Raw genomic sequence first — 27,508 nt, 5'->3', positions numbered from 1 at the left:
ATTATTTATTCATTGTATAAATCTAACAATTTGATGTCATAGCGATTTTTATTATTATACTATAATTGAAAGTTTATGATCGTAACTTTCTATTTCATTTCGCAAATTGTGAAAAGTCAAAGTCCCACATACATTGGAAGAAAACTTTTATTCAATACAATAATTATTTTATATATCTTGGAATACGACTAAATCAAATAAGTTTTAAAATAACACTAACGACATTAATAGCTATAAAAAAATCATACATTAAATTTCTTATTTTTGAAAAGGAAACAATTGATTCTAATAGCACATAATATTTCTGAGGGCGTAATTTTACAACTTAAGTGGAACGTCAGAAAGTAATACATATTACAACACACTTTGTCGCTCAACAAGCACTGTAATGTGTTCCTAAGACGCCATGTCAGTTAAATGAAATTGATGCAACTGATCTTGCAGCTGTGCGTATCGGATTTGTAACGAGCGTTCTCGTTCCGTCTGTCTGTTCACATCTTCCATTAGCGCGTTTATTCTTCTTGGAATTGCCGCCTCTTCTTGCGTTTCCAAAAACTTAAACGTCGACAGTTCGAGATGCGCTTGCTCTATTTGCTCTCCCAGATCATGTAATTGTTTCGTCAACACCTGTGTCCTCGTCTGTTTAAAAGGCAAAATGACAATTTGAGCGAAAGATTTTCTACATTTTGACTCAGTATTTCTCATAACAGTATTATATCAAAATTTTGAATTACAATATCGAGTTCTATTAACCTGATAACCTCCGGTGAGTACTTTCAGTTTCTTTTCCATTCTCGCAGCGCGTTTAGCTTCCCCCGTCATGTGCATACGATTTTCCTCCAATTTCCTCTCGCACGCCTCCACCCTGTCTTTCTTCGAAGCCAGCGTCGCGCGAGTGTATCGTTTCTGCGTTTCGAGGTACAGAATCTGCGACAAACATTCCTCCCATACGGTGGTGTAGGCGTCTAAGCTCAATTCTCCGTGTGCCATTCCTTCCTTTACAACCGCCATCTCATCGGCTAACACTTTCTTAGCCTAAATTTCAACATTATCATGATAATCAATACGCTTTAACAATGTAAAAAAGAGTTTACAATGTTTTAGACATACGTCAAGAAGTTCGTTTTCTTCGAAAGCATCATATGGATGTTGTTCTAGATAAGCCTGAGCCTGCCCTAATGATATTGCGGCACCCTTTCGATTTGGTTGCGTTGGATTTTGTAGCGCATCGTAGTGCAGCATAGTGATCATTTCTCTCTTTATCAATTCTTCTGCCTAAGAATACGATTTAAATTAATTAAAAAATTGACAATCAGAATAAAACTTTACATATGAGAAATTTGTTACATACTCTCTGCAAATCAGTCAGAGGCGTGTCCATATATGGTCTCAAGATATTCATATTTACATCCGCAGGTCGTGGCAGCTCTCTTTGTATTACTTGCGACCTACGTGCTAATTCCCTTTTCTCTGCAAAAAGAAAAATATTCTTCATGTACAAATCAAGCATTTGCATGATCTCAGTTAAGATAACTGAAAAGCAAACGACGTAAACAGTAATCGTTTCGTGAAAAAAAGAAAGAAACAAAAACATTTAAAACACTATACTTCACTAATTGATCAGCAAACTGTAGTTGTTTAAAAAAAAAAAAAAGTAAAAATGCACTTTTTGCATTACAAAATAAATTTTCGCATAGCATTATTTACATTATTGGCCCAAATAGTCAACTTATGTTTAATAAACTTACTTTCTTCTAGTAATTCTTGCTGTTGCCTAGCGTCTATATCGGCTTGGTCCTCGATCATCTCACTTGTAGGCGTGCTAGGTCTTTCCTCGTTTACTTCTCCATCTCCGACATCTATCTCGTAGTCATTACAGGGTGCCGGTAAGGAACTCAATGCCGCGCGTAACGAGGTCTTTGCTTGCGTCTGCATGAGTGGAGTTTCTGAGCCATCCACATTTTCGTCCGGATTTATGTTGAGCTTGTCGCGAACCGGCGTTGCTGCTAGAACTCCGTTTTGCGTTCGCACTGATGCTCCGCCCGGTGTGTTGAACGAATTCGTAGGTGTTCCATCGCTGCGTTGCGATCGGAACGGCGTCGCTAAAATCGTATTCGGTGTTGCGACGACATTACTAGGCGGCACAACGCCAGTAAAATCCGGATTGTTCAGCGGAGTGTTCAAGCCACCTGAAATGTTTACAATATTCAACATGTGAACAGAAAGTTGACAAAGCGCTTTTAAAGTACTATAAAATGTTATAATAATAACCCTTTAACGGTGTGTCCACATGCGTAAGAGCCATGACATTTTGAGCTTCTTGCAATATTCTGTCTGTAGCGGCCGGTGTGCGAGGTGTTGCTGCAGCGTTTGTCGGTAAAGAATAATCGGCTAACAAGCTATCGGACAGCGTAATACCACTCTCAGTAGCAACTTCACGCGCGACCTACAACATTAAGCAATATACATATAAATATCAATACATATTATCTTCCAGTGATTTGTTAAAAAAAGAAGATAAATTGCAAGACATACCTCGGAAGCTCTACCAAGTTTCACCACTTGTTGCAATTCTTGATCAGAGATTTGTGGTTCTGGTAAGACCAATTTACTCCTCTTTTTCACAGGCTCTTCATTGTTAAGCATACCCATTGGGATATCATTTTCTTTACGCTGTTTTAATTTCTGCTTATCTTTCCGACGTTCCATTTCTTCCTTTTCTTGTCGCAGTTCACCATCTAAATGCTGCTGTCTCATTCTAGAAAAATCGATCGCTAAAGGATCAACGTGTTCATTAGATGTATCATAAAAACCGGATGCTGGTCGTTTCTCAAATGGTATTTCCGTGTTATAATTGACGCCGCGTTTGCGTTTGTTCTTTTGAGACACTGTAATCCCAGCGGCTCTTAATTCCCTACGCTTCTGCAAAGCCGCTAGCCTACGTGCTTCCTCCAGCTGCTTTTCGCGAGCTTTGCGTTTTGCTTTCTTTCCTTGAGTGTTTGCCAGCCTAGCACGTGCTTCTGACAACATTTCCAATTCTGTGAACAAAATAACATGTTAGAAATGTTATGTTCTGTTACAATATATCTATTTCTATTGTTTATAATAATTATATTTAATGTTATAAAACATTTTAATAATAAAAAGTCAATTCTAAGTTAATAATTTTCACCATCTTACCATCTTCATCCATATCTTTAGGATCAGGTCTTGCTGGTTTCGTCTCTGGATTAGGATCGATTTCACCAGGTTTAAGTTTGCGAGGATCATCAACTGCATCATCTCCTTCTTCCTTTTTTTGTGCTTGATCACTAAAATAAAGCAATAATGATGCAAACCAAAATCAATTGGAATAAATTCTGTTGATCAAAATTTAATATTTTACTAACAGCAAATATTCATATCTTTCTAGACACTGAGCTGCTGTTCGTCCAATAATAGGCGCAATGGTTCTCCATTGTGTAGGCATCAGCTTAGCCATATGCAGTAGTTTTTCATCTTCTTCTCTACTCCATTCAGTTTTCTTTATGCTAGGATCCAACCATTCAAACCATCTTGCCTTGCATTGTTTGGCAGATTTTCTATGTAGTAAAGAAGCAATACGACTCCATTGATTTTTGCCATATTTCATTACAGCTGCTTTCAATATTTCATCCTAAAAATAAAATTTTTTTTGTTTAACTCAGAAATGGCCATAGAGGTCTATTAGATGCGTGAAAAAATTTTTTTGTAGAAAATAATTATAAAAATGATCTTATATGGTCTTTTACGTAAAAAAAAGAAAAATACAATGCTATTCTAGAATTAATCAAATTATTTTTTCACACATTTTAGTTATATGGATAGCATTTAAATAAAAATGTCTTAGGTTATAGATTTTATTCTATAAAATATTTACCTCCGTATTCCGCCAGACACCACCCTTTATCATTATTCGCGGCATTTTTACTGTTATTTATTGTCTTTTATTACGACAATAAGAGTTTTTTCAATCTAATATAAGCAAAAAATTTTTGATCTCACATCTGCAGCAAACCACAGTAAACAAATTGAAACTAATTGCAGTATAGATATGTTACAATCGGAGAAGAACAGACAAGAAGAGATGACTAGGGAAATTTTCTTCTTTTAGTGCTTTTTTGCTAAAAATGCTCACAAGCGTCGCTTGCATCGTTAACGTCTACTTGATTCTATTGGTCGAATATTGGATAAGTTTTTTCATGTGTCGCAAGCACATCTACGTATGATTTTTCTTTATACACACGTGATACAAATTATTTGAGGGTTATGTGAATTTACTTCTGTGAATTTACTTCTGTGATATTTGATTCTATAATATATAATTCTATAATATTCAGTATATTATTAGAAAAGGTATATATTAATAATATGCATGAGTTTTGCACAGTGTATAGTGAATATTATACAATATTTATTTATAAAAAATACATTTATTACATTATTCTTATATTTAGTATATTTTATAAATCTGCAAATTATATCTGCAAGTTTTATATATTAATTTCTTTCCATTTTTAGCAAGATGACAGACAATGATCTTGTTGGATTCGCTGACCCAAATGCGGTCAGCGATAATGATGAAGATAAAGAAATTACTAACATGAAGAAGAAAGTGCCAAAGAAATCCGGAGGATTTCAATCTATGGCTTTGAGTTTTCCAGTATTAAAAGGAATCCTCAAAAGGGGCTATAAATTGCCAACACCTATACAAAGAAAAGTACGTTATTGATAGAAAATGTTTTTAATTTATTTAAGGTTTCAGTATTTAATAATAAAATCTTAATCAATATTAACATAAAATTATTTTTTAATAGACTATACCATTGGCTCTCGAGGGAAGAGATGTGGTAGCAATGGCTAGAACAGGTAGTGGGAAAACTGCTTGCTTTCTAATACCTTTGTTTGAAAAACTAAAGGCAAGACAAGCAAAAACTGGTGCACGTGCCTTGATATTATCACCCACGCGTGAATTAGCATTGCAGACACTAAAATTCACAAAGGAATTGGGGAAATTCACAGGATTACAGCCAGCAGTGGTACTGGGTGGTGATAGTATGGATAATCAGTTCGGTGCGATTCATGGAAATCCTGATATCATTGTAGCCACTCCAGGCAGATTTTTGCATATATGTGTAGAAATGGATCTGCAATTGAAAAATGTTGAATATGTTGTTTTTGATGAAGCTGATAGGTAACAGTTTTTTTTTATTATTTAAAGCATTTGTGTGTTTGTGCCTGATATTAAAAATGAGATTGAATTTTGCAGATTATTTGAGATGGGTTTTGGAGAACAAATACACGAAATTGTAAACAGATTACCAGAATCACGTCAAACACTCTTGTTCTCTGCTACTTTGCCTAAAGTCTTAGTAGATTTTGCAAAAGCTGGTCTAAGCGATCCCATTCTACTTCGTTTGGATGTTGAAAGTAAACTGCCTGAAGAGCTGACGTTATCGTTTATTACGTGTCGTCCTGAAGAGAAATTGGCTGTACTTTTATGTCTGTTAAAAAGGATTATCAAGTCTGATTCACAAATAATTATATTTGCAGAAACTTTGCATCATGTAGAGTATATTCATCAGGTAATTATTCATATAACAATCTTTAAAATTTATTTTGTTACTCAGAATAATTAAATATATATAAAATAATTTTACAGATTTTGGATAAAGCAGGTATCTCTAATACTTTCATTTACTCGAATCTGGATCCTTCCGCGCGTAAAATAAACGCAGCAAAATTTCAAACTGGCAAAGCAAGAGTTCTCGTAGTGACGGATGTTGCTGCTAGAGGAATAGATATACCACATTTAGATTATGTGATTAATTTCAATTTTCCCGCAAAATCTAAACTCTTTGTACACAGAGTAGGTATGTTAATCCATGCAATTATTTTTAATTGGTGATTAAACTATAGGAGTATTTCATCAGCTATAATCATTATTACTTTCCAGGACGATGTGCGCGAGCTGGACGTACTGGAACGGCATATAATATCGTGAGCACAGATGAATATCCTTATCTCCTAGATTTACATCTCTTTCTTGGCCGACCTTTGACGATAATGCCAACTACAGGATCCATTGAAAATGCAGAGTCTGCTGTAGGAAAAATGCCACAAACCATGATAGAAGAGGAACTGGCGGAGCTAATAAATTGGCATAACACATCTACGGATCTTGTAAGTACTTTGGTGTATTGTAAGCAGTTGTCATATTAAATAAATATTTGGTATATCTTTAGACAAATATGCAAAAAGTGTGCAGCAACGCTTATCAACAATACATCAGGTCACGACCAAACGCTTCGGTAGAAAGTAACAGAAGAACCAAAGAACTTCGCATAAACGAAGCCGGAGTTCTACCTCAATATTCTAATGTTCCTTCTGCAACTGTAGATCTAATATCAAGGATGAAAAATTACAGACCGCCGGGAGTGAGTATGACACTTTGCACAGATATCGGAATGTTATATGTCAATTTTAATTTTTCAATCTTACTTGAAATAGACGGTATTTGAGATTGGTACGAAAACAAATTCAACCGACTACCAGGCGATGAAGACGAAACGAACGTTTCATAAGGAGAATATCCTTAATTTTCACAAAAAGCTGGAAAAACGTGAAACCGATAAAATTAATGCAGCATCAGGTAGATATTACAATAATAAGAATAAGAATATACTGAATATATGTAGCAATAATGACATATTTGCTCCAATCTTCATAGAATTGCCTCAAAAAGTTGATCTGCCATCCAGTAATGCTGAAGAAATTAATGCTACATTTAGGAGAGTGATAGTTCCAAAGAAGAAGAGTAGTGATGAGCTATATAAAATTTCAAAGAAGAAAAGACGTGTAGTGAAACGGGATGAAGAATATTATATACCTTATTCCGCATCAGACAAATATACGGAAGATGGGTAAGAATTATTAGTTCTATTTCGATTTTTGGGATATTCTTTCTTTCTTCCAAAATTATTCTTATAACGTATTTTAACTTTTCGATTATTATTTTTATTCGATGTTTTACCTTGCAGTTTGGCGGTTAACACATTTGCCACAGAAGCTGATAAAGCACAGATGGATTTAACGGCAGACACTGAAGAGGGCCGACATCTTCAGACCCAATTAAAAAAATGGGACCGAAAGAAGAAGAAAATGGTTACCATCGATAAGGTATATATATTGCTTTCATATATAATTTTTACTTAATCTAAGAAATGGAATTTGCTATAAATTTAAATGTTGTGCAACAGGATCCGAAAGCGAAAAAAATACGTACCGAATCGGGTGTATGGATACCTGCTACGTATAAAACAAATCGCTACAGCATGTGGAAAGAGAAGTCTAAAATTAATGAAGATGTTAGCGAAGACGATAGTGAAGAAGAATCTCCACAAATGCAAAATTGTAAGTCAATATCGTTACATCTATCTTAAAAACTTATTTAAACATATTATATAAATATTAATTATGCTTTTTTTTATTTATATCATGTGTAAAATTTATTTAAATTATACTTAAAATATGATACATACTTCGTTTACATTCCAGTGCGGACCGCAGCAAACACGCACTGGGCGCGGCACAACCAGAAGCTTAAAGAAAAAGTAAAAACAAAGAACGAGCTGAAGAGACCCGAGCAAATCTTAAAAGCGCGCAAGCTGCTTGAGAGCAAGCGCAGAAGACATGGCGGAAAAAGAAATAAAAGTCAGAAGAATAATAAACGGAAACGTTAAAACATTTTTAACATTCAAAATACATAATTCAAATCATACTTTGTGTATCCTTTATTTCAAATGATCTAAGGACATGTTATAATAACAGTCTGGGTTTTTGTAATTAAGAACATGATTTTAAAGAAATAAAAATATATAAATTTTGATATAATTTGATATATAAATTTTGCATATATATGACATAATAATGTATATATATATATTATGTATGTGGCGCGAACACGACGCATCAGCTAAAAATAACCGTGAATGGATCGATAATATTTCTCGAAAGCACAGTGACCTTACAAGTGAGCGTTATATGATTTAGGACGTTTGGCCTTGCACCATCATCATAACATAGTGGATGCGTTACACAATTGTGGAGTCTCCTATAGACACGGTATTACGAAGACTCGCTAGACCCGTTTTTACGAGAAGCCTTAAGAAATTTCTGCGTCATCGAGGAACGCGCAACTTCTTACTCGCGATATAAGCTGCAAAGAACGCGCTGATACGATCGTAAATTCTATCGAATTAACCGTCGACGGAAATTTATCTCTCAGCGCGGTGAAAATCATGAGACATTTGCATGACGAAGCAGATGATCTGCATGCACAACCAGCTTCCTCGAGAGCAATGTTTGGCTGCTCTCCACCGAAACGTATCTTAGGAAAGTTTTCAGCGCGTTGACGTTTTACAGTCCCGTGACATCGATATCGCGATAGGTATTCCGCAATGTCAATCGGTATCTCTAATTACTGAAATGTCACGTGTAATAGCATTCGTAACAAGTAGATACGAGTATCTTTCAATCACCTAAAATATATTATCAGGTCACATTGTTGCTACCTACTGCGTGAGTAATGTCCTTCGATAATCTAAGAACATTTCTGCCGATATGTAGAGACTATTTCAGAGGCCTATAACAAATAAAAAATTAGGTACAATGTAAAGTAATTGACATCCATCTTCGGTAAACAGCATTGGCTATTTACGGTTAGTTAGCGCTGAGCATGGTCGATTAACTTTTCTATCTGTGTCATAACAACCCCGTCCTTTCTCCCTTTATATGCTTATGCCCTGGCTGTGATCTAGAAAGCAACACGGTGCGGCGTAAAACAAGTGCAGCAAGATTGTTGATGCAGTCGGATCTAAAAAAAACCCGTGTTGCTTTAATTTTAATTTCCGAAGCCAATGCATTCGATAGAATCTCGCAACATAATTTGTATTTTTTCTTTCTGGCGTCGCCCAAGTTGTTAAGATACCATTTTAGGCTTTATCAGAGGGAGACGGAGACGCGATTGCGATAGCCTTCGTGATGACCAGCAATGTTTTCCTTTTCTCTCGCTCTTTCCTCTCCCTTCCATCGTATTCTCGCCTTGTTTCTCTCTCTTTCTCGCTCCCTCTCCTTGTCTCTGTCTGTCTACCCGCAATGTTGCAATTTCACGTCATTTAGACGCGTCTAGTTCATCTATTCGTCTTCTCTGAGCGCGGTATTCGAGCTCGACCTTCCCCTACTCGAATGCTTCTAACTCGGAACGAGAAGAACATCTGTGCTGTTACAATAACGCGGCTTGCGGTCGACCCTCCGGCCCAAAATAGCGATTATTATGATAGAGCATCTGCAGTGCAGGGACGGAGGGGACGAGGAGAACTCTCGGCGAAGTACGGGAAAAAGTACGTCGAACGGCGAGTTTACTGGCGAGGAATACCGTGTATTTTTGGCCGTGCGTGCCGCAATGCACGACCGCGTACACGCTCGTGTCTCTCTAATTTTCTGACGAATAATGTGCGTGTAGCACAGTGGAACGCGGTCGTCGCGCACCATAATTACGCGTTTCGCCCGAAAACACGTGGAAATTGGTACAAGGTCTCTTCCTCTCCTCTCGCGATTTTGAGAAGTCGCAGATCTATTTTTGCCTCAATTACTCTATGCATCATTTGTGAATTATGGGCATTAGCGGCAGATTACGATACAACTATTACGTATGAATAATTGCTTGGATTTTGTGTAACAAGAATCCTTCATTCTGTAAAAAAACGAAATTTATTTAAAAACTTAAACATTGTAATAATATATTATTAAAAAAAAATTTTTTTTTTATATTTATAAGTTTTATCAGATCTATAAAAATACCACATCAGAATATTAATCAGAGTACCGTAAAGCTGATATACAGGATGTTCCATTAATATTGAGAATTGAAAAATTGCATTTTCTCCGACAATCCTTCGATTTACGGTATTGTTGGTATTTCATTTTGTAACTACAGTCAACATTAATTACGCTAATAAAGGAATTTGAAGTATAATAAAATTCCATTGGGGTAATAACAATTCAACGTCGTAACAATGCGTGATTCACGATGATAAGTGAATTGATATGCTCGTCTGTTATCAAGCTTCCATAGGCCGTATCGCATCTTCAATCTTCTCGTATTCTTTCGAATACGAACGAGGTATGCGAGAAAACAAACATACGCTTGGTGGTGGTCACTTTACTACGTACACATTGCAACGCGCTGCGAGAATCACGTGTCGCGCGTCTACCGCCCGTTATCCGCTCCCTCGACATCGGTATGTGCGACATTAATTCATACGCAACATACACACGGACGTGCTCTCATTCTTACGTCGGCGTTTCCAGCCGGCGACGATATCGTCGACGGCGGCAATCACGGGAAGGAACAGTGGCGTAACAGAGGATGGGCAAAACGGATTCAGGATCTCTGCAACAAGTATACGATCAAGTTTTGTTTTTCGATAACTGGCTCACATGTCGGTTTATTTAAAATATTTAAATATTTAAATATTTGTAATCGTAATTCTGCTCTATTGCTATTTTATTGGTATTTATGTAAATTTAGACCTTTTAAATATATTTTTTTTTAATTTAATAGATCTAGAAGAAAAAACCAAGAAACTTATGCATTCATCCTTGTATATCCAAAATTCTTTAGTTTTGTTGTGAAAAGAAATATTGCTAAACCTTCAAATAGCAACTGCAATTTAAAAATGAGCGAAAAAGTGAGTTTTATTGTACAATTCCGACACGCACGTGTGACTTTAAAAGTCTGACTTACTTAGCCCATTGTATTGTTTGAGGTCCCTTTTGCAGGTCAGTCTTGTGCAGTTCATTTCCGTCAATTTTATCGCATTAAACTGATACAATTTTTTTAGTATCTAGAAAAGAAAAGTATTTTATATTCTAGAACAAGCTTTCTAAGAATTAGAAAGAGAAAGTGTACCGTTATTTAAAAAACCTATTAAATATCGTGATCATATAATTGCGATGATTACCAACACGTGATTTTTATTTTCTCAATACAAAACATCAATGAATAATTGTGAAGATAAATCTGTGATTCCAAATAAAAATAGACACAATAGGCATCATTAACGCCTTTCACTTCCGTTTGGCATTTTCGAACACCTACGTACAAAATGCAAATATAATATTATACGATTTATAAACATAAAATTAAACAAGATATAAGATAAGTGTTTAAAAATAATACCATGCTGATGTTGCTTTCGAAATAAGCGAGCGTAACGTATCGATTTTTGCGCATCGCAAACAAATGAGTCAGCGTGAATGCGTGCAAATTGTACCATGAACACTTGCGATCAGAAACCCATTAATTCTTCATATAGCGTACGATACGCATTAATTACGCATGATATCACGGGCGATAGTATTTACGGTTAATGCAGAGGCATGCATGACTGTTCCAAACAAACATACGTCATACATAATCCGGCGACGATGCACAACGTCATAGCTCACCGAATCACATCTACATTGAATGCAGCTTATTTCTGCAAATTATGATGACTATACTGTGCTTCTAAAAGAAAAAAAGAATACATTTTTCATAATTTATAATCATAGTTGTATTTTATAATAATAGGTTTGTACTGGATTGGATTATTATTTTTTTGTCAACATTTTTTAAATATTGCTTACATATTTAAACATGTTTACAAAAATTTATTGGGAGGAGTTTAGTGTGCAAATATAAAATATTCGTGCAAACAAAAAAGTTAATTTAAATGTGTAAAAAGCGAAATTAAAAAAATCAGCGTCAACATATTTGCATCGACATTTGTGCAAACATGTTTTAATTATATGTGAATAAATCATAATTTTTATTAAAAGGAAAGTAAAGGAAGGAAGTTATATACTTATTTTACTGGTATTTTTAACATTGTGATTATGTTCACATATTTAACACAGAGAAAATCTATATTTTTGAATAAATTTTTAATCAACTCAGAATTTATTTTTTTGTCAGCAATAACATTAATAGAATTATTATAATTTTTCAAATGTTTAATATATAACTTTTAATTAAAGTTTTGTTGAAGTATACATACTTACAATCGACGGAAAAAATACTTAGTTATCCGTTTGCAGTTTCGAAAGTTTGTTCGGTGGAAACAATATTTTTGCGCCATATGTGTGTCTTTTCATGAATAAAAAAAATAGCATCTTCAATAATCCGCAAGTATACGAGCACGCGAGAACTCGCGTTGCGCGAGGTACGAAAGTTTCGTGATCTGCTCTGATTGCATACGTGCGAGGCTCAAATCGAGCAACGCCATCGCTGCCCGCGCTGAAGGCCGCGAAGAAAGCAAAAGGCCCGTGCTATTTGAAAGGAAAGTAGCATGCGGATCCGTGCGCCATGGCTACTTTTGGAGCAGCACCTAGTGCTTATAACTACCTGGCCTCCGGCCTCCTCGCTATAGCTAGGCCATGCGTCGCCGGGTGCAGCTGCACTCGCGGCTGTGCGACCTTTTCCATTCGAGTAGTTATTCGTTCGGCATCGCTGCCAACCTAAACACGAGATGTTAACACTTTGACTGCGGAGCCATTTATTATTCAGGTACGGCGTCATAGATAAAAAAATTTGAATCTGAAGAATTGCTTGGAAAGGAATTATTAATTATCGCGATTGTTCGCAGTAAAATAAAAAATATTTTTATATACGAAAGTCCTTTCTTCACACAGAGTGCAAAATGAACTAAAAAAGAAATTTATTTTAAAACGCGTATCGTAATAGTATTTTATATTTTAGTACGTTTATCTTTAAGTAAGAGATATAAATCATTGAGATTAATGTTTGTCAGATAAGTCAATTTTGGTGCAAGTACAAAGTTTAATATAGTGGTAATTGTTTTTTATTATTGTTTTTGTATATATATATATATATATATCGAGAGAAAGAGAGAGAGAGAGAGCGTTCATCTTTTTTTATTTTGTTTATGAAAATTTTATGTTGTTATCCTCTTTTGTCGTAAATATAAATGCTAATTCAGCCGAATCTGTGAGATATATGACTGTCCAACGTACAATTTTCTTATCTCGATGCTGTCATCCGTTCGGTTGATAGCGTCGGCTTACAACTCAGCACCGTCATCGTCTCTCCGCCGAACAATGCTGGAGTAAAGTGACAATGAGATGAAACGCTGTCAATACGCCAGTGAACATTGCTAGCACTATGATATAATAGCCGCCGCCGTGGAATTATGTACGCCTCTTGAGAAGACGATAAAATCGTCTTTTATTACGTTAGAGTGATTTAAACAATCATTATTTTTTTAAAAACAACTTTAAATTTGCCATTGCATACGCAATAATATAAATGATTGAAATATGAATATTTTAGAAGAAGATTCTTACCTATTTGTGTGTAAATAATCGATTTATTTGTTTGCGACACATCTATCTAAAGACGCGCAAGTATTTTAACACATGACACATTCAAGTCAACTTGAGTGTTTCACGCTAAAATGAAAATATATTTCATTATCAGCGGTCATTTCTAAGGCTGAAAGCAATGAATCATTGAATTACTCATACACAAATTAATTCTTCAACCTTCATTGAACCTACGAATATCTTATTTCACGAATTTGAAAATACGAGCTTGAAAATACATTGAGAAATAATAATATTTTGAAAAACCCATGAATAAGTCCATTTAATATCTTGATGATAATAAAAGAATTATCTTTGAATTATCTTTATCATTGAAGCATATTTGTCATCATTTCTTTATCTTTACGAATAGTGTTTTGTAACACAAAGTCTAACTCAGATCCAAACGCGTTCTATAATCTTGAATCGATCGGAAACTAGATCAATCATTTTTCGCGCGATCCGAAAAGGCCAATTGAATTCTAAAGTGCGAATTGAGGAGTCGCGGGGCTCGCAGATCCGCTCGTACGTTCCTGGGCGATGGTTAGAAGTCCAGAATTCGCGTGCGCGGGGTTGGCAGCAGTGCGCCGCCGAGTCAGTGCTGAATGCGTCGTGCGACAAACAACAACGTCGCGAGCAGCCGTCATCGGTAGTCGTCGCTTCGCAGCATCGAACACGTCAAGTAGCGCGTACGCGCGAGGAGGTTCGCGAGCCAACCCGTGCACCGTCGAGTGTGTCATCGCGTAGGGTGCATTATCCGTCCGTCTGTCCGTCGTTAATCCGTCGATCGCTGGGACGATGTATCGCGCGCATCACGTCCGCGACGGAGCGATCGACGCGCGTTGTTGGGCGTAGCCGGCGGCAGCGAGAAACGGCGAGGAGCGTGCGTGTGTGACACCGACCAAAGGAAGGTCTGCCCGACGTCGGAGCTGCCATTGCCGTGCGAGCTGGTGCGATCCCGTCCTCGTGTCCGGGTGCTTTTGGTGTTCTCGGTGCGCTCGCACCCACGGTCGTCCCGTCGTACCACGTCGCGCAGGAGAAAGAGACAGACGGTTCTTCGCCTCTTCCGTTCGTCCTTCTCTCTCTCTTTCTTTCTCTCTCTCTCTCTCTCGTTCACCGTCCCGGCCGCTTTCCAGCCCGGCCGCGGTAGTATCACTGCGCGTCGTCGCCGTGAAATTCAACGCACCTGGAAGGCAGAGGATCGAACGAGGCGGGCCAGGCATGCCGTCGGTAGCGTCGTAGCTCCACGAGTGAGAGTCCACGGATTCGAGCGTGAGGTGAGTGAGTGTCAAACTGTTTGACGTTTACGGCGCGGCAATTGATTCCCCCGCGAGGGATTGCGCCGCGACGGCGACCGGTGGCGTGTGTCGCACGAGGGGGTGGTGGATTCTCCAGCATTGTGTCAACACGCAGACCCGGGTTCGACAGGAAGCTCGCTCTCGCGCACAACGGCACACCCATGTCGCTGCGCGAGTGAGCGAGCGAGCGAGCGAGCGAGCGAATGTACGAGCGTGCGAGCGGACGCTCGACGAGCGCGCGGCGCGGAGCGGCGTGTCGATGCGGCGGCGGTGCCAGGAGACGCTCGCGCGGCGCGGCGAGGCGGAGAGGCGGTGCATGTGCATAGATCGAAATCGCGTAAGATCGCTGTGGATTCTGCGTAGCGAGAAAAGAGACACGCGATGATTATAACTCGTTAACCCGCGAAGTCCGCTTGAGCGCCATGCTCAAGAACTTGCGAGCGAGTGGCATCAGACTGCGACGCGGTGAACTTACGAGAATGAATCTTGCGTATCTTTATTGACAATGTAACGGATTGTTTTAAGGAAATTTATAATTTTTATTGTCTCTATTTATCCGCCCGTGTCACGCTTATCTCAGCGTCATAATAATCCTAATTAAGCCTGCATTCCGGACATACATCGAAGTACGCTGGTGTGATTTGTGTTGAGAAGTTCTAGATATCTCGTCGCTAGATACGTGTGATAACAATCTCTATGTTTACTCGTCGCAATAAGGTCGTAACAATTGGCGCACAGACGGTGTCTGTAGCCTGAAAAACTGAATTCATCGCGATTGCGTCGAGCTGCAGTGCTCGGGTATAACGAAGTTAGCGATTAGCGCTGACTTGGCGATTCGCTGTTCTGCTTACTAATTACATTCAAATGGTCAGTCTCGCTCAATGCGAACGGGCGGCATAGGATTCTAGAACCAGTCTCGTGATAGCATGTTTGATGGATATGAGAAGTAGTCGGTGTCACGTGCACGATGAATGAATGATAATGACAGTGGTAATGGAAATGCCAAATGGCTTGGGTAATTTGTAGTTGCTCGATGCCGAACACCGGACTTCGATGTTTACTATATCAGAAACGGGAACGAGAAGTCTGCCGCTGTGATTCATATTAAGGAACCGTGGGCGACGGTCGTGGAAGAATTCCACGCTTGCGAAGATCTTGGATGTCGACGTTCATGTTTTGCGAAGACCATCGGAAATGTCACGAGGCCAGACGGGATTCACGAGGCGCGTCTCATTCGAAAGAATTTTTCGCTGAAAGAATTTCACGCCGTCGTCGCGCAGAAGACAAATTCAAATGAGCGGTCAGATATTATTGCCGCAGCTTGAAAAATACGGATAAAAATTTAAAACTTCGCAACATTTTGAGATATGATATCTAATTAAGACTTATAATTAGGCTTTCTTATCTATTTCAGTTCATACAATTGTAGTCTTATGTACTTTTTGTTATCTATTCGATATTTCGCATACAGTTTTATACATCTATTTTATGTCAGTCGCATTTAAAGCACTCTTTCGTCACGAGATATTAATATAAACACTCAACAAGCGTTTTGCGTTTCTTCGCGATTGCATCGCGTTGTCGCGGGAAGAGCTTTGCAAGTTTTTAGATTACGAGAAAATCTCCTGAAATCTCTTCGACGCGTTTTGGCTCGCTTTGTGTTCGCCGCGATGTGCGTCCAACTTTCTAGTACGAGTTTCACGCTCACGCGCCACACGCGTGGAGGCGCGCTTGTAAAAAGTCATCGAATTCCTTTGATTATTGGCGCCGTTTATTAGATCATCAACAGAGTTGTTTGGATTCGCATTCAAGTTCGCCTCGGCGTTCGCTACGCAGAGATGATCTTTTGAAAAGGAATATTGTATACATATCTTTTTCAATTAAGTATCTATTCTCAACACAGTTCTGACATTACGATAATTATCCATAAAAAGTATTGATATCGATAGTTATCACATGGTCAAGAAACTCTAATTGTAGCGCGTCAAATTTCCCTTTTAAAGTTTGCCACCAAGCGAATCGGAATGCGTCACAATTGCGATATATTGTTTAAATTAAAAATTATTATTTCTATGTAAATATGCATGGTGCAAATCAACGTAACGCGTATAATATTGTATGCCAAATAGTAGTGGAAAATCTTAGTTATTGCAAAATCTCCGAAATCTTGCGCGAATGTAAAATTTAACGTAATATAATTGCGGACGATGAAAGTTTATTGGGAGTCGATTGTTTCAAGATATATAACGTGTCGACATCCGGTATCGGCAAGTGAACGGCAATACGGTCGATTCAAATACAAGCCAGAATATTAAGATGTGTACATGTAATACATGCATATACGTAAGGATATCATTTCATCAGGTATTATTTTATATTCCACTTGTCTTTTGCGTTCGATACTTTCGAATTTATTTTCAAAAAATAGGATAGTTTTGTTCGATCTACGAGTACATAAAAGGTGCACGCTCCGACGGATGTGTCTAGTGCGGGGGCTAGTGCACTCCTTTTTTGTGCGTTGCTTCGCAATTTCGGAATCGCGAATGCGTGTTCGTAACGTCGAGTACGCGCCGGCACCGAAGCAGATCGGTGAAAGCATATGGTTCCACATGTGTCGCGAGTTTCGAGTCGACGGACTGTACGGTGAATTTTGCAACGCGCAACCGATCCGTATGTCGAGATAGAAACCTCGGTTCCGCACCGTAACACCTGCGCCGCAATCTTTAAAATACTACGCCAGTTTTCGTCACGTGAAGAATTTTTCGTGTCCATCATTTTGATGTGTGCAATAAACACGAGGAAATATTCATTCGATAACTAATATTTTTGAAATAATCGACAAGTTTTAACCGAAAGAGCATCGGCTAAGAAATGATTGAGTTTATTGGCAGCATGTTTGTGTTATTAAAATTAATAAGAATTAATTAAAAGCGGTGATTTAATATTTTAAGTAACATTTACATTGTGTTTAACATTTTGATTGCCATTAATCTTGTGTGAATTCTGTATGGATCATGCAATTTATTTCACAGCTTTTGCGAGTCTCGAAATTGATGTGTAATTGATTTGAAAATTTGCGAAGTCGCGAACAATCGTTGATTGCAGCTTTTCGACGTGACTTGGACGTGACGCGTGATTTGTATTTACGTTCGATGCGCACAAAAGTCCACGGAACGGAATTGAAGCAGAATGGAGTATAGTCTGTTTCCGCGTGGAAGCGCTTGTTCGTAACTTTCATGTAACTAATCGAGTATTATACCGCCTTTTGTACTCGCATTTACCCGCGGGATTATCCCGCGTGGAATGGAACGTATTGTAAACAGTGGCAGGAAGATCCTAGAAAGTGTTCGAACTGATAAAAAGTCGCACTTTCTAAACGCCTATATTACGGTATCGCGACTTTTTCTCTCCGATACTGTTGCAACGCGTGGCTATTTCGCGAATCGAGCGACCTTTTGTTAATCTTTTCAAATGTTACTTAAACACGTACATTTGTTCTCATAATGTATGACCGCTTCCGATAATATCGGTTAACTTTAATGGTCATTTAATTGCTCTCTTCATGAAGAGAGATTTATTTTCGAGTTTATTAGCTCATATTCGTATCTAAAAAAAACTGTGACGCTTAAATTCAGATACATGTGTTTCATAATTAATGACCAGTTTCAATTGTTAACGACCGTTTAATTCTTCCGCTAAAGCGAGTTATCTTCAAGTTGTTTTATATCTCGAGATTAAAATACAATCGAGATTATTTCTTAAAAAGCGAATTTTGCAACAATCTGAATTGAAAAGGCTTTGCAAAAATAAACTTTAATTAATTGGGGCGACATTTCTGTGGACGGATTCTGAAAGTGGAAGAGAACGATAACTCGATGCCACTCCGGTTTGGATTCTCGCTCGAAGAGAAATTCCAATCGCATATTATCTGGGCTCCGAAGCGGCACGATTGATCTTTCAGCATATATACGGTTTCCGGTGATTTCGCGGCATAAACAGCCGAGAAATGCTCCCGCGTTCTTTCCGCGGCACGATTCATTATATAATCAGTCGATTTCGCAGTGCACAAAGCCGAAAGTTTCCGTTGTGTATATTAATTAAAGATACGCCATTCTTCGCGATACCGTCTTCCCTTATCACGGCATTCGACACGCACGACTGATAGCGGCGACGCACGCATGTTATTCGAACGTGTTCCTCTTCTGTCAGCGACTGTCGTTGACGCTACCGCTCTGATTAATGCACAGTTTTCGTGCCACGAGTTGTCGAGATTGTGCGCGAAAAATGATATCGTCTGCTGTTATCGGGCCACGCGGCCAAAAATAATGGAGAGTGCCGGAAATACATCGTGTCTATCTCTCGACTCGCTTTTCAGTCTCGTAGTTCTGTCACGCCAACTATTGACTTTCTTCGTGCTGGCTTTTCCACGTGTCGCATAATAATTGTAGAAGCCATGTTTAACATTGATTAAGATCTCTGACTTTATTACGACATTACTGTTTTTTCATGTCGCGAGTCAATTTATCATGACATGATTATCAAATAATCGTCACATTATTATATCGCGACATGCCATATTATAAATACGTCATTCGTACGTCAGGTTTGTTTATATTTTCTTCTATCTTTAATATTCAGTCAAGTCGTAAATAATTCCCGTTTTGTAAGATAAGTATTTATTACCGCAAGGGGAAGTTATTTATAGCGTAATATTTTTCGACGGAATCGCATATCCTCGCAAGTTTTAATATAAAAACGTCGCGACGTATGTGCTTTCCGTGCTGTATTCCAGCCGCGTGCATTCGACGCTTCCATGAGAAACGAGACACGTCGCTGATACCGACTTATTGCATTTTGCAGGTGAAGTCCCAGCATGGCCAGCAGATGACTGTTAGCCGAGCCGGTGCTCGTACGCGACTCTAATATGAGCGAAGTGGTGGCAGTGACGCCGACTGGTGGACCCACGCGCCAGGAAAGCGTGACACACATCAAGCGGCACAAACTGGCCAACTGTAATGTTCCTCTCGTGCACGGCCGGCCGAATCCGTCGATCAGTCCACGCAGCAGACTGAGCACGCATCAACGAAACCACAGTTTGGACTTCAGGTATATTTTCATTTCGGCCGCTCCTGTCATCTCGCGGCGTCTCCCGCTTCCCGAGTGTCCGCGGGCCACTTTGCGACACGCGCGCGAGTTATTTTGCGAGCCGTGACGTCTCCATGTTTCCTGGCACTTGTTGAATAAGCGATCGTAAATTCATTTGACGTATTACGCACACGGTTATGCGATCGGTCATCTTCGATGAAGTCGATGAGGAAAAGATGTGGAAGTTGTAGCATAAATTGAGAAATATACGCAAGGATATTTAAATTGGCCGTTGACAGCGGCCGCGAAGACGTCATCAATATTAATAACCGCTGCACCGCATAATCGCAACCGCGCGCGGACTGTCGTATCTATTTTCTTCATTCGACGTGCCATTCGCAGCAGCGAACTGGAAACTGGAGCCCAAGTTGCGTATACACAATTCGGCTAACGTACGCGAGATGCCAAAGGTTAAAATTAAGTTATTGACCCAAAATGGATTCGAATAAATGCGCAGTTTAAATATGATAAAAAAGGATAGAAGATTAATAATATAGATAAAAGTTAATTTTTTTCTTCCGGCGGGATCTTTTAACGCAAAGCGAAAAGCAATATGTATTTACAAAATAAAGAATTATGCGGCAATGATAACAAAAAACAATAACAAAATAACAAGCAACGGCAAAGCAATTATGATGAGTGATAGCGATAAGATACTAAATGTATATTTAAAAAATAGGCTAAAGAAAAAAAAGTATAGACTAGAAAAGAATATTGATAGCATGAAATATGTGATAAGATTAAGAAAATCATATAAATCTGAAATCTGAAATATAAATCTGAAATCTTTATATAAAATTTTTTATATTTTCTTTTAATTCTTTGTATGCATTTAAAAATTAAGTGTTCAATTTAATAACAATATGCTGTTTGAACAAATCTTTCGGCCATTAGTGATAAAATTTATGGATTATTTCCAGATCAATGGGTATCCTACTACCACCGGTGCCTCAGGCGACCGCGACGACGTTGACGCATCATCATAGGAACCGAAGTCTGGATTCGGCTCTCCAACGGATTCCAGAAGTCGACGTGACGCCGAGTCCGGAGTGTGAGAATCCCGTTCCTTCATCGGTCCCTAAAACGGCGACGGTATCGCCGTCATCATCGTCGTCGTCGTCGTCGTCATCATCGTCATCATCGTCGTCGGGGCCATGCGAAAAGGGGACGCGCACCGCGCGAGAACGCGAGGATCTGGCCAGTCTTGGTTCCGACGACTCTGGCATATTGTGCGGCTCCGATAGCGGCTCGAGCGACGCCACCAATGCGCCCGCCACTCGAGAGTCCAGCGTGGATCATCTGCACAGCCGCGAAAGCCTCGACTCGTCCGTTTCGCAGCCAGGCGACGTGTGCTTGGTCGATGTAGTGGACGGTGTGGAGAACGGTGCCGGTGTGGTGTCGGTGTCAATGTCGGTGCCGGTGTCGCCCGTGGAACTGTCGACGCGTCTCAGTGACAATGCAGCGTCTCCCGTGTCCCTCAAGGACGAGACCAACAGTGATCGTCCGCGGCGCAGCGACGCGAACGATGACGAACGTTGCTTACAGGAGCCACGAATTAATGTGAGCGCGCGAGAGCGCGCGGACAGTCCGCATCCCGATTATCAGCATCAGGAACGCGCCGAAATCTATCAAGGCGCTATGCAAGTGGTGGCGTTGCCGGTATCCATGGCCGATACGAGCCAGAGCGAGTTGACCGGCGCGGCCATGACCCTCTGCTGCGGCACGACTGCGACGCAGCAGCAAGAAGCCGAGACGGTGAAGAAGCAACCGGACATCATCCGCCGGCAGCAGGAGACGAAGCAGCCGAAACCGTCGGAAGGCTGTCTTCTGCGGCTCTTCGAGAGTCAGATATTCGACATGTCCATGGCTATTTCCTATTTATTCAATTCCAAAGAACCCGGCGTCCAGAGTTACCTAGGTATAAGAAACATTTAAAATTATTTTTGATCGTTTTTATTATTTTTTTAAATCTTATTTTTTAGCATTTATCACTTTTGAATTGTTCATTATTTTTACCATTGGTTTTTAAATTTTATCGATAGAGACATTGAGAAATAATAATCTCTTAATAAATACGACATGTTTCGTAGGTAACAAGATGTTCAGTTTTCCGGATAACGATGTGGACTTTTATTTACCACAATTAGTTGTGATGTACATACAGCTTCATGATGTAACAGAGGTCCTTTATCCATATCTTGTCTATAGGTAAATATAGAACTCACGTGTTAAGAGATCGCTTGATTGCGCGTTTTAAAAATTGCAATGATAAAATTTGGATAGATTGAAACAAATCAATTATCTTGCAGGTGTAGACAGTCGGCAGATTTCTCGTTAAAATGTGCCTGGCTGCTAGACGCGTACAGCTCCGATGCTCATTTGCCGTCAAAGAAGAAGTCTCATGGGACCAAATTAAAAAATCTTATCCTGTCAGATGAACTCAGGTAGGAGCAATAAATAAGCGCCTCAGTGACGAAAGTAATAATTGAAGTAATGAGAATTATGAGCTTTCGGCAGATTAATAGAATAAATTGCACGTAGATTTAAAATTTAGAGGGCTATTTAATTTCTAAACGCCTCACATTTCAGGCCAAAGGGAAATGAGGGTCGAAAGCAGCGTGTCGCTGGGTTGCAAGTTCCTGCGCCATCACCATTGCCCTCGACGCAAAATCTTACGTCACCGAACAAGAAAACCCACCAAAGATCTCAGTCCGACGCCACTGGATTGTTCCAGACTATACGCCGTAGTCATTCCGGTAATTATTTCAATTAATTTGCATTTTAAAAAAATGATAAATTACAATAATTTTGATTGTTCTAATGAGCGTTTAATTTTTCTTTACATATCCTTCAAAAGGTATAATAAATAAAGTAAGTCTTGGGGACCTGAGCTCTGGTCGAGCGTTTGACAACGGCTGTACCTGCTTTTATTCCTGCCAAGGTGTGGTGAACGATCTGCGAGGCCAAAAAACCGACTGTTTCTGCAATGTGAGTGATTTACTTTGTAACAAAACAGTAGCTGTTATTACTTGAAAAGAGACATCAGTGTAAAACTTGAACTCTCGCAGGCACCTCGGCTCGCGCCAGAACTCGAATTTATTCAAGCGTTAATATCAATTGGTAAATTGCTCGGAACTATCCCAACAAAGGAAAGTAAAACCGTTCAATTAGTGGCGGAGCTCAATACGCTTAATTTGAATCTCCCCGCGAGGGTGTGGCTTCCTTTGCACAGCACGATACCGCATCATATCGTGCGAGTTCCGCCACAATACGCCGCCGTTCTCAACAGCAAGGACAAGGTATTTACATACCATTTCGTTTGCATTGTATCTCAGATTCCCCGCAAAATTCATTGTTTGAATATGGACTGTTATGTTGGTATCATTGCAGGCGCCCTATATAATATATGTGGAGGTATTAGAAGTGGAGGATTTATACACGTCACCCGTGCCGACGAAAATTATGGGTAGTTCGTTGAGGCACACCAAGTCTGAGGAGAATTTAACCGGCGGCGAGCAGTCCAACATATCCACTTCCGATAGTCAGCAAAACTCGGCGGTACGGCAGACTCCGGTGAAAAATATCTCGCCTTACGCCGTTAGAAATACAGACGTGGCATTTAGTTTTCCCGACGACGATCCTAATGATTGTTGGAGTCAGGAGGATGACGAGATTACACAACAGGTACGTTTTCTATTCGCGCAATCGTATATTTGCATTTCCGATTTCTGTTATAACTTTCCGTTTGTTTCAGTATTTACAGCTTCGCAAGCCGAAAGATCGGGATACCATATCGCAATTGAGCCAAGAATCGTCCGACAGCAGAGAGCCGATCTTCGTGCCGGGCGACATCAAGAGAAGATTGAGTGAAATGGCAGCTACGCCGAGCGCGACTTTCAACCACGATCCCGAGGACCCGTCAGCGGCGGTTCTCAAAGAACCATGGGAGCAGAAGCAACGACGTATAAGAGCTTCCAGCCCGTACGGGCATTTGGCATCTTGGAGATTACTCGCGGTAATTGTGAAATGCGGCGATGACCTCCGGCAAGAACTTCTCGCCTCGCAGCTGCTCTCGATGTTGCAAAAGATTTGGCAAGAGGAACAATTGCCTCTCTGGGTACGACCGTACAAGTAAGTATAACGAGTTGCTATTGGAAAATCTCGTCGGAGCGTAAAATTAATGGTTAAAAAAGTTTCATAAAAAGTAATTGCAAAATTTAATTAATTAATTAAATAATAAATTAATTAATTTTAATAAAAAATAAAATCATTGGAGATACAAAGTTATTAAGCGTTTAAATGTTAAAAATATTTCATAAAAATTTATTGTATTAAAGTAATTATTATCGAATATATATATAATTTTTATTGATGCAATTATGTTTGTGTCATAAGATTTGACATAACTCTTGAATAATTATTCGATTTTATCTCGCAGAATATTATGCCTCTCCAACGACAGCGGCCTGATCGAACCGATCCTGAACACAGTCTCACTCCATCAAGTGAAAAAGCAGTGCCAATTAACACTTTTTCAATATTTCGAACGAGAGTTCGGCCCTTCTACCTCAGAGGCGTTTCTCGTGGCGCAGAGAAATTTCATTCAGAGCTGCGCCGCATATTGCCTGGTCAGTTATCTCATTCAAGTAAAAGATCGTCACAACGGCAACATCCTGCTGCACAGCGACGGCCACTTGATCCACATAGACTTCGGATTCATTCTGTCGACCTCGCCGCGAAATCTCGGCTTCGAGACTAGCCCGTTCAAGCTGACACCGGAGTTCGTCGAGGTGATGGGCGGTAATCAATCCAAACTCTTCGAAGAATTTAAGAGCCTCATTCTTCAAGGCTTAATCGCGGCACGGAAGCACATGGAGAAGATAGTTAACCTCGTCGAGATTATGTTGTCGGGTAAGTGGTGGTTTGTACTGACTGTGCTTATGCTCCGCTCGCATGTGCACTTTCAGCCCGCATGTCTCACCGTGTTCTATCGATTTTTCCGCAGGCTCTCAGCTTCCGTGCTTCCGCAGTGGTGGGGCGGCGACTGTTCAAGGTCTCAAGAATAGATTCCACCTCACGTTAACGGAGGATCAATTGCGTCGTCATGTCGAGGATTTGGTCGAAGGCAGCATTCACTCGTGGTCCACTAAACTCTATGATCGATATCAATACTTCGCAAACGGCACTCTTTAATATCAAGGTTAACAACCTTCTCTGTCTACCGCGCTTCTGATAAGACTGTCGTAAGGTCGAAAGAAAGAATATTAATCCGGTAAAGAGAGAAAAATATGTTGTGGTATTTCTTCCACAATTTTTACATACACTTAATAGCGGGGCTGACCAATCGGCGGCGCGCATGTTAATTGGCAAGCGTACGTGCAAGTCAGTCTGTCGCGTCGAAAAACCTATTCCACGAGTTGCAGTAATAATGCAGCAACACGAAGAAAAAAAAACTTGAATTAATTATATGTCGCTATTTATTTTAATTCGCGTTGCAATTATTTCCACAGTTGTTCGGTAAACAGATTTATTTATAGTGTGATATATTTCAAGAGACAGCTTCTATCGGTTTCAGTGTGTAAATAAAGAATTAATTTTTGCGATCGCGCAATGACGAAGGGAAACGGAAAGTTCTTTGTGGACAGGTGAGCTGATTTCGGTTGGGCAGCACTGTTTTCTAGCATTCCACAAGCACAAATGACGTTTAGAATGGAAAAGTCACTTTCCTCTTGGATATAGTAGATAGCCTCGCGATTTAGGCTAAACGTATAGAACGCAGATAGAGATAACTACTCTTTGAGTTTAACGTTATTCCTTGCTTTCGTGACGGGCAAGAACGATACGAAATATTTTTAGCGAATATCAGAGCGGTCTCGGCATTTGATAGATTAAAGAACTTCGCTTAGTATGAATATCTGAAGTGAGAGAGTGTGAATTGACTGGAGAGTGATGAGCGCTTCGTTGAAAGTTAAAAATATTTATCGTCGTTTTGAAGAATTGAGAAATGAAAGGAGGAATAATCTATGAGAATTTTGGTACCCAGTTGATTACATATATCCACTATATATAACGTTTTTTGTTCGATACATTAAGACTGCTGTTGTTTACGTATGCCTCAATTTGACAAATTACGAATTAGCTATCGCCGCAGTGCAGACGTTGCGTCGTTGACTGAGCGCGTTGGACTGCTAAAATCAAGTGTAGCTTACATAAACAAGCGTAATTTGTTAAAGGTGCCTTATTTGTGTAGAAGAACAGTGGGGACGATTAAATTTAAACACAGTGAAGTGCTGATGCGGCAATCTTAGCGTGAAGCTGATCGATCGTGAAGCGGACAATCCGTAATTTGTACATACATTATAAAGAAAAAAAAAAAACAGAGAAAGAGAAGAAAGACGTTGCGTGGACTTTCGTAGATAATTCGCGGCAATAAGCAGTAGGATCTACCTGCTCGTAGGATGGCACCGGTGAATTTCCATCCCCCGGGGATTCTAATACGCAATTCCGGCGAGAACGCGCGAGAAAGCTACGTACAAAACATAGGCTCGGATATTTAGCGGGAGGCGAATACTCAAAATATTTCCTACTTCGTAGATTAGTGCTCTTCGATAAATACATCTAATTGTACACGCGGTATAAATTAAGGACTAAACATTATACTATAGCGAATCTTAAGGATCACATTTGAAAGTTTTTACATGTTCTTATATTACGTAAACATTCTCATTCTCCCTTCTCCCCTCCTCCCCCCCCCCCCAAATTCGACCCATAGCCGTGAATGCGAGGAGTGTCGTTGTAGCTGTGTACCGAGGATAATATTATTTAATCGCAATTCCTCGCGTAACGTTTTACGTATGTCCGTTTAAGTAAATTATATAGATATATATAAAAGCTATGAAGAGATATTGTACATAAAAATGACAAATTTTATCACCTTATTATATTATTATCGGTTAAGAAATCTAATCGAGAGGATGAAATGTTCGAAGCAAAATCAAAGTTGCGCTGGAGCCAGCCCGGAGTACCGGAGAGACCTGGGCCCTCTGACTTCCAAGTGTCTTATACCTTTCTCTCTATACATCTCTTTCTTTTTTCCCCCTTGCCCCTCGTCCCTCGTCATAACCGTCTCATGATAGACAGGCAGACCAGGAATCGGACACGATTGAGTACGATGATTGAGAAAATGCGAAGTTAATCCGTCTACACGACGATATTGGTTGTCCCTTTCTTATTTTCGATTTCGACCGAATACTTTCTCGTAAAAATTTGTATAATACTATACGTGTGATTAATGTGAGGGATTTTAACGTTCTCGTTATTACTGTATAAGAGTGATTGCGGAAGAAATAGGCGTAGGGCCACGACGGCCCTTTTATTCCCGGTCGATTAAACGCGCCCGAACTTTACTTCCTGTTCTGAAGACAGAACGTGAAACGTCAAGATCTCTGATTTGCCTTGATCTTTCACCTCATTGCGAGCTATTGATAATATCAATTATTGAATAAATTCGAATGCGATAAAACGAGGAGTTTATTTAGCACCCGACTGTCCGCATAAATTCCGCCTATTGTCGAATATTCATTATTTTGTACGACGTAGCGATCGCACGACGAAATAGTCGT

At 39.6% G+C, this 27,508-nt stretch overlaps 3 protein-coding genes and 1 long non-coding RNA gene across 6 annotated transcripts; 2 read left to right on the top strand and 2 right to left on the bottom strand.

The window, feature by feature from the left end:
* Positions 1 to 129: 129 nt before the first annotated feature.
* Positions 130 to 4,086, bottom strand: Cdc5 (cell division cycle protein 21). The gene is made up of 10 exons (XM_012376346.2): positions 3,899 to 4,086; positions 3,390 to 3,655; positions 3,181 to 3,311; positions 2,536 to 3,038; positions 2,272 to 2,446; positions 1,749 to 2,189; positions 1,352 to 1,470; positions 1,111 to 1,275; positions 754 to 1,035; positions 130 to 639 (listed from the first exon to the last, which is right to left on the bottom strand). The coding sequence occupies exons 1-10, from the start codon at positions 3,941 to 3,943 to the stop codon at positions 397 to 399; spliced, it is 2,370 nt and encodes a 789-aa protein (XP_012231769.1). The 5' UTR covers positions 3,944 to 4,086; the 3' UTR covers positions 130 to 396.
* A 149-nt stretch (positions 4,087 to 4,235) lies between these two features.
* On the top strand, positions 4,236 to 7,911 carry LOC105677541 (ATP-dependent RNA helicase DDX54). The gene is made up of 12 exons (XM_012376238.2): positions 4,236 to 4,374; positions 4,540 to 4,738; positions 4,836 to 5,212; positions 5,288 to 5,603; positions 5,681 to 5,891; positions 5,975 to 6,201; positions 6,264 to 6,455; positions 6,529 to 6,670; positions 6,749 to 6,941; positions 7,059 to 7,197; positions 7,278 to 7,431; positions 7,576 to 7,911. Exons 2-12 carry the CDS (start codon positions 4,544 to 4,546, stop codon positions 7,758 to 7,760), a joined length of 2,331 nt encoding a protein of 776 aa, XP_012231661.1. The 5' UTR covers positions 4,236 to 4,374; positions 4,540 to 4,543; the 3' UTR covers positions 7,761 to 7,911.
* A 623-nt stretch (positions 7,912 to 8,534) lies between these two features.
* On the bottom strand, positions 8,535 to 13,873 carry LOC105677543 (uncharacterized). 2 transcript variants are annotated; one of them, XR_010888770.1, is made up of 8 exons: positions 13,096 to 13,873; positions 12,120 to 12,579; positions 11,261 to 11,590; positions 11,043 to 11,175; positions 10,826 to 10,925; positions 9,905 to 10,471; positions 8,738 to 9,772; positions 8,535 to 8,662 (listed from the first exon to the last, which is right to left on the bottom strand). It is a non-coding gene; the product is annotated as an uncharacterized lncRNA (long non-coding RNA). The 2 variants fall into 2 exon arrangements; XR_010888769.1 differs by lacking the exons at positions 8,535 to 8,662; positions 8,738 to 9,772; positions 9,905 to 10,471 and adding an exon at positions 10,574 to 10,744.
* Positions 13,874 to 14,049: 176 nt separating this feature from the next.
* On the top strand, positions 14,050 to 27,408 carry fwd (phosphatidylinositol 4-kinase beta fwd). Of its 2 annotated transcripts, none has more exons than XM_012376237.2 (12): positions 14,050 to 14,720; positions 19,602 to 19,847; positions 20,807 to 21,804; positions 21,977 to 22,094; positions 22,196 to 22,330; positions 22,476 to 22,642; positions 22,744 to 22,874; positions 22,955 to 23,185; positions 23,277 to 23,570; positions 23,641 to 24,017; positions 24,325 to 24,797; positions 24,892 to 27,408. In XM_012376237.2, the coding sequence occupies exons 2-12, from the start codon at positions 19,666 to 19,668 to the stop codon at positions 25,077 to 25,079; spliced, it is 3,294 nt and encodes a 1,097-aa protein (XP_012231660.2). In that variant the 5' UTR covers positions 14,050 to 14,720; positions 19,602 to 19,665; the 3' UTR covers positions 25,080 to 27,408. The 2 variants fall into 2 exon arrangements, with proteins under 2 accessions (XP_012231660.2, XP_067206492.1); XM_067350391.1 differs by lacking the exon at positions 14,050 to 14,720 and adding an exon at positions 15,168 to 15,248.
* Positions 27,409 to 27,508: the final 100 nt, after the last annotated feature.

The sequence above is a fragment of the Linepithema humile genome, chromosome 2 (genome assembly GCF_040581485.1).
Source record: "Linepithema humile isolate Giens D197 chromosome 2, Lhum_UNIL_v1.0, whole genome shotgun sequence".
Lineage (NCBI taxonomy): Eukaryota > Metazoa > Arthropoda > Insecta > Hymenoptera > Formicidae > Linepithema > Linepithema humile.
The sequence above is the reverse complement of the archived record's forward strand: the minus strand, read 5'-3'. Positions and strand labels throughout refer to the sequence as shown.

Excerpts from the sequence above, each read along its gene's own strand:
- fwd (XM_012376237.2), top strand. The coding sequence starts at position 19,666 with ATGAGCGAAGTGGTGGCAGTGACGCCGACTGGTGGACCCACGCGCCAG. Across the intron at positions 21,805-21,976 it reads CGGCGTCCAGAGTTACCTAG|GTAACAAGATGTTCAGTTTT; the intron begins GTATAAGAAACA and ends CATGTTTCGTAG. Across the intron at positions 22,331-22,475 it reads ATCCTGTCAGATGAACTCAG|GCCAAAGGGAAATGAGGGTC; the intron begins GTAGGAGCAATA and ends CTCACATTTCAG.
- Cdc5 (XM_012376346.2), bottom strand. The coding sequence starts at position 3,943 with ATGCCGCGAATAATGATAAAGGGTGGTGTCTGGCGGAATACGGAG. Across the intron at positions 2,447-2,535 it reads AACTTGGTAGAGCTTCCGAG|GTCGCGCGTGAAGTTGCTAC; the intron begins GTATGTCTTGCA and ends TTAATGTTGTAG. Across the intron at positions 640-753 it reads TACTCACCGGAGGTTATCAG|ACGAGGACACAGGTGTTGAC; the intron begins GTTAATAGAACT and ends CCTTTTAAACAG.
- LOC105677541 (XM_012376238.2), top strand. The coding sequence starts at position 4,544 with ATGACAGACAATGATCTTGTTGGATTCGCTGACCCAAATGCGGTCAGC. Across the intron at positions 5,604-5,680 it reads ATGTAGAGTATATTCATCAG|ATTTTGGATAAAGCAGGTAT; the intron begins GTAATTATTCAT and ends ATAATTTTACAG. Across the intron at positions 6,942-7,058 it reads GACAAATATACGGAAGATGG|TTTGGCGGTTAACACATTTG; the intron begins GTAAGAATTATT and ends TTTACCTTGCAG.